At 26.8% G+C, this 6,489-nt stretch overlaps 1 protein-coding gene across 10 annotated transcripts in view; it reads left to right on the top strand.

The window, feature by feature from the left end:
• Window positions 1-6,489, top strand: part of LOC126908082 (heat shock 70 kDa protein 12A-like) — a 59,552-nt gene that overhangs the window by 17,747 nt on the left and 35,316 nt on the right. For all 10 annotated transcript variants that reach the window (XR_007704701.1, XM_050689943.1, XM_050689941.1 and 7 more), the window contains one exon: window positions 5,414-5,545. Coding sequence is in view for 9 of the 10 variants with exons in the window: in XM_050689943.1 (XP_050545900.1) it covers window positions 5,414-5,545 (132 nt within the window). In the remaining variant the exon portion in view is untranslated. The remainder of the gene's footprint in view (window positions 1-5,413; window positions 5,546-6,489) is intronic.

Raw genomic sequence — 6,489 nt, 5'->3', positions numbered from 1 at the left:
AAAAAAAAAAAAAACACATCATAGTAAAATTAATACCTTCTCAGCTTCGCATTGAAGCTAAAAAAATTTGTCTCGACACCTATCTTCTATACGCAAATGGCTACCGTATTAAAAAATATGCTATTGTTGTGTTAAAATCCTGGGTTTTGTATTAAATGTTTAAATATTATATAAGGGCAATACACTGACTTTTTTGAATATTATATAATTTAATTGATATAGAATAAAGTTCATTAGACATAAGAACTTATTAAAATTTTTTTGCTTTTTTAAATTCGAAAAAGTAACTTTCAAATTTGAATTAGCTTAAATTGCTAATTTTATCAAGCGATGAAAACGGCGAACATTTGCCAAATCGGTAACACTTGTGTCTGTTATGCCAAAGGTACGACGTTCGCATCCGCCTGTGGCAATTTATATTTTGCATTTTTTTTGAGTTAGAAAAAAAATTTCAAATCATTTGAATTTTATCTTATTAAGATTCAATTACTTCAATAAATATCAAGGATCTCATCACTATAGTCTCCCCTCGTGATTTATTATTCATGTTAATTCATTCAATTTTTTATTCATGTTAATATTATTTTACTATGTGTTTTTTTTTTGAGGCCGCGATTTATTTTTCCAACACTCACTTAACCTACTTTTTTCTACGATACGTCAAATGTTTACAATTCGTATTTAGTTGAAGATATTACCCTCAAAAATTGATAAAAATTCCTTAATCAAATAACAAAAAGAAAGTATGTTTGGAGAAGAACTAGTGGGATATGTAACTACCAATATAATAAAACTCAGCACAGGGGGTCGTGGCACAGTGGTGACGTGGCATAGTTGGATTAAGTATAATGATATCTGACAGTGATTAAAATTACTATAAAAAAAAAAACGCTTCGATGCAAATCTTTAGATAGTGTTTAATTTTAAAAAATTGGTGGATTATTCCAAAAGCTTCATAAACTGCTAGTTCCTTATTAATATTCTAATTAAGATAAAGTATGTCGAATGAAAAAGGGATTACTCAAAAATAGTATTTCCCATAAAAATATTATATTGATCAATACACTTTTCAATAAGTTATAGCATTATAAAGTTAAAAATGTAAGAAATAAAATCGAGAATTTTCACACAATAATAGCATTCGGTAGCCATTTTCATCGTGAAGATAAAATAAAGTCCGAAATTTTTTTTTACCATAATAAAGTATATTACATTAGCTTTAATTTAAGATATTTATAAAAGTGTCAGACCTTCCGGAACACTTTCAAAAGTTAAGTTGGAAAAGTTCTACTTTCTATATGCTTTTTTATGTTTTGAATCCCCCCTGTATAAGGGAAATGGTCCGATTTAAAAAAAAATGTGTGTCGAATGAAAGAACTATATAAATACTACTTCTCATAAAAAAATTGTAATAATCCATACATTTTTCAAAAAGTTATAGTATAATAAAGTTAAAAATGTAAAATACAAAATCGAAAATTTTCACACAAAAATAGCATTCGGTAGCCATTTTCACCGTTAAGATAAAATAAAGTCCGAAATTTTTTTTTTCTATGATAAAGTATATTACATTAGCTTTAATTTAGGATATATATATAAAAGTGTCAGACTTTCCGGAACATTTTCAAAAATCAAGTTGAAAAAATTTATGTTTTGTGAAAAAGTTGTCATTTTAAATCTCCCCTTGTGGGCAGGTTAAGGGTTAAATTTATGAAAAAAATATACCAAATGAAAGGTAATAATATCATGAATCTATATAAAAAAAAAATTATATTGATATGTTCATTTTTGAAAAAAAAAACCGTTTGGTGAGAGCTGAGAAAAAGTGGTAACAGTTACGGTAGTTTTTAGTAAAAAATTTGAAAAAATGTAGAAAATTAGCGATTTTTAAATTTGTAATTTTTTTGGAGGTTTCCCCCATTTACGGGGAACGAGGGAATTTTTTCAATTTTTGAGGGTAATGTCTTCGACTAGATACGATTTGTGATCTTTTGACATATCATTGAAAGAAATCGGTTCGGTGCGAGCTGAGAAAAAGTGGTAACAGACACAAAAAAAAAAAAAAAAAAAACACATCTTAGTAAAATAATACCTTCTCAGCTCCGCATCGAAGCTCATAGCTTAACTAGCTTTATCCATACAAACAATTAATATCATTAATTTCTAATATTTTTAAAGTATATAGTCGAATTAGATTTGATATTATATAATTTTACTTTGAATTTTATTAATTTTTTTACTCTATTTGTGTGTGCTACTACCAGTCTAATACATTCCAAATTTTTTCGTAACATGTTGCTATATAAATCATAAATCTTAAAAAGAAAATGATTTTTAGTTTCACCTGAATTTAACAATGGATGAAATGGAAAATTTACTGTAAAGAGTAATTATAAAATTTTTTGGATGCATATTAATCTTAAGAATAGCATTTTTTTCTATTTAATGATTACAATTTCAAACTTGCAAATTGAGCTAAAAGTTATGGTAATAAATTAATTATTTTAAACTTTCATTTTAAAGGACAAAAAAAAGTATATTAAAAATTATTACTTTTAACATATTAAAAGTCAATAATAATTTGAAAACAATCAATTATTAAAATTATATAATATATAAGTAAAAGAATTACTAATCTGGATATAATTAAGGAAATAGTTGATGTTGCTTTTGTAATTATCCACCAATTTCTTAGAATTAAACGCTATCTACAGATTTACATCGAAGCATTTCTTATGATAGTGATTTTAATCACTGTCACATTAAATCTATACTGGACCCAACTATTACACGTCCTCACTGTGCTGCGACCCCACTGTGCTGGGATTTTTGAATTTATAGTAAATAGTATAAGCTTTAATTTAACATAAGTTTAATATTTGGAGTATTTCTGAAACATTAACAAAAGTTAAGTGTGCCGATGGGACACTAAACCTTAGAGTATGAGTGCAGCAAGGCTCTGCTTTAAGCCTTTACCTATTTTCTATAGTAATGAATGAAATAACAACGTGATGAAAATGTTGTGGAAATAGGGAGAAAATCAATCAAAGAGGCTAGAGGTGTGGAGATCAGCTCTTGAAGAAAAGAATATAAGAATTAGTAGGAGTAAGGCAGAGTATATAGAGTACGAGTTTGACAAAGGAGAACACGAGGTAGGTGAAATGAGGAGGTCTGTGACAATAGGCGGGAATGTGATTGGAGAGTTATAAGTACTTAGGGTCAGTTATGCAAAAGAGTGGTGGTATTGACGAGGATGTAGGACACAGAATTAAGTGCGGGTGATATGATATGAAGAGAGACGAGTCGGAAGCTGTAAGAACTGTTATAGAAATGAATGTTGAAGGAAGAAGAGGTAAAGGAAGACCAAAAAAGAGATAGATGGATGTCATTGAATGTGATATAATGGCAGCTGATGTAAACGTAGATAATGTGAGAGATTGTGTTAAGAGGAAGTTTAGGATAAAGGTGGCCGATCCCAAGTAGTTGGGATTAAGGCGAGGAAGAAGAAGAAGAGTGTTCTGAATTTACAGTATGTATTATGATTAAAGTTAGGTAAAGAAAAAGAAGATTCAACTTTAAAAGTTGAAATTCAATTCTTAGCTTTCCCATACATTACCGCCCAATTAAAAATGATTTCAAGAGATTTTAGCCAAAAAATAAATTTTTAATGGAATAAACTTTTTTTAAACTACTTAAGTTAAAAAAATTAAACTTATCTTTTAACTTAGCTAGTTAAATTTATAATATGTTGACTTTTAACTGTTAATTTATCGACATTGATCATAGTTAACTTAACTTAACTTGAGTTAATTATTTCCATTAACTTGCCCATTTTTGATTGCATAGTTGAGACAAGTATACATGATATCTGGTAGTGATTAAAATCACTATCATAAGAAACCCTTCAATGCAAATCTGTAGATAGTGTTTAATTTTAAAAGCTTGGTAAATTATTCAAAAGCAAAATTCGAATTCATAAAGAATAAAGGAAAAATTGCAAAAAAATTCATAGCCACAAGCAATAACTTATATTAAAATTAATTTAAATACAATATCAAGAATTTTAACACAAAAGTAGCATTTTTTTGAATATGATAATCATTTTCACTATAACTCGACATTTTTTTTTCATAGTAAAGTATATTACATAAGCTTTAATTTAAGATTAAATAAAAGTGTCAATATTTCCGGAAAATTTTCAATAATTAGGTTGAAATAGTTGGTGTGAATATTGTTATTTTGAATCCTCCCTGTGATCAGGTCAAGAGTCAGATTATACTATTATAGCAACCGATAAGGACAATCATTTAATTTTAATAATAAATTAAATATATTATATTTACCATATTTTAAAATATTTTAATATGAATTTGATATAAGATTTATATCAAATGAATGGGAAATACCTAAGGTTTCAATATTGTAATGATGTCACGTTTTCATTTTTATGAGAATTTATTATAATTGTTAGGGAGAGCGGTGTATTAAAATTTAATAACAGAACGCTCTATATTTTTAATTATTTATTGTACTTTAATTTTAATAATATTTAATATCCAAACAATAAACAAAAAAAAACTTGACATAAATTACTATTTAAAAACACTTATTCAATCTGACATAATAAATAACTAAAATAAACTAGGAGCGCGTCGCCTTAGTTAGGCGGTGGAACGTACACTGACGGGCATACCAAAAAGGCCGGCCGGCTGTTATTAGATAACATAAAAAAAGATTATGATATACAGGGTGTTCAGTAAGTCAGGAAACGGGTATCTATTGTTCTCATTGTTTGTAACAATGAGAACAATAGATACCCGTTTCCTGACTTACTGAACACCCTGTATATACATAGATTGTCAACAATAATAAAATACAGACAGCACATCCGCTTCCTGAGACTGATGAATTAACATTTATTGCTAAATTGACAATAGTCCAAATTACTATAAAAACTCGGTTTTTTACACAAATATTATATTTTTTGTTCAATTTCGACGGTTATTTGCAAATAGAATATAGATCGTCGGGAAAAATTTTTTCACCTCAAAAAGAATTAAGAAAAAAATGCAAAAAAAGTTATTTTAACTGACGCGATTCAAACTTCGTACATCTAGCGTAGAAGACTGTAAAATATACGACGCAGCCACCGTGCACTATATTGCATTTGTTTCTAAATCCGAAACCAAAAATGTTTCAAAATTAAATTTTAAACCCGACACAGAAACCAGTCACTATATTAAAACATTTTGAAGATCGAAATGATCATTAATTAAAACCGAAACTGCATTCATATCAAACAGTTTCATTTTCTGATTAATACTTCAATGAAACTTAATTATAGTATACTTAATATCATTAAGTATACGTTTTTTAAACTAATAGTATAGTTATAAATATTTTACTTTATTAGGATGTAGTTACGTGGTAGTTGATTGTGGCGGAGGTACAGTGGACATTACAGTTCATCAACTCTCTCGAACTCAAAATTGTTTATCAGTCAGTAAGCTTCACAAGCCTTCATCGGGGATTTATGGTTCATTAAGTAAGAAATTACAAATATATTGTTTTGTAAAATTTCATTCTACAGTAATTCTCAAAAAAATATATATATTTTATTAACAAATTACAAAAAAAAAAATTTTTAAATCTTTAGTACGCCGAGCGATATGTTAGTAATGCCTTTTATTCAAAGGCTAAACAATTTTTAAACTTGTATTCAGAAATATATTAAGAGGAAATCTAATGAACATGACCCATTAGTGTTATTGATAATATTAAAATTATATATGAACTAAAAACTAATAAAATACATCTAAAAAAACATTGTGGTGATAAGGTACAATGATATAATGGAATATAAGTTTTGCCTAAATTATTATTTTAATTTGTTATGTTTTATTTGAGAATTCTTTGCAACTATACATGAAAAAAGAAAATTCATTCGTGGGTAAAGATATTGAATGTGATTTAGATCATAAAAACTTAACCTTAAAAATTAATGTGTTATAATACTTTTTATAATATATGATCAAAGTTTTAAATTAATTGTAGGAATAATTAAAACTACTATAATAATAATAGATATTTAACAAAAATTTTCTTTGATTTTCAAAGTTTATAGTCATTTTTTTGCAAAAAAAAAATTGTGCATGTCTTTTTATTCAGAGGGTCGAATGAAACAGCATAATAGTAAAACTAAGAAAAAATTAAGTTTGTGTTATTTATATACACCAGTACAAGTTGTACCCGCTCACGTTGCATACACATTCTAATATTAATATGATTGTAACTAAATAAGTACTTATATTAAAGTTTTTATCGATCCATCACAATATTTTACAAAAAAAGCTATAATAATTGATATTTTAAAATTTGAATAAATTAAAAAAAATTAAATTTTTAGCTTCGATGCGAAGCTGAGAAGGTATTGGTTTTACTAAGATGTGTTTTTTTTTTTTTTTTTTTTTTTTTTTTTTTTTTTTTGTT

This window comes from Daktulosphaira vitifoliae, unplaced genomic scaffold (genome assembly GCF_025091365.1).
Source record: "Daktulosphaira vitifoliae isolate Bord-2020 unplaced genomic scaffold, ASM2509136v1 Scaffold_5, whole genome shotgun sequence".
Taxonomy (NCBI): Eukaryota; Metazoa; Arthropoda; class Insecta; order Hemiptera; family Phylloxeridae; genus Daktulosphaira; species Daktulosphaira vitifoliae.
Note: the sequence above shows the minus strand (reverse complement) of the source record. Positions and strands in the feature narration are given on the sequence as shown.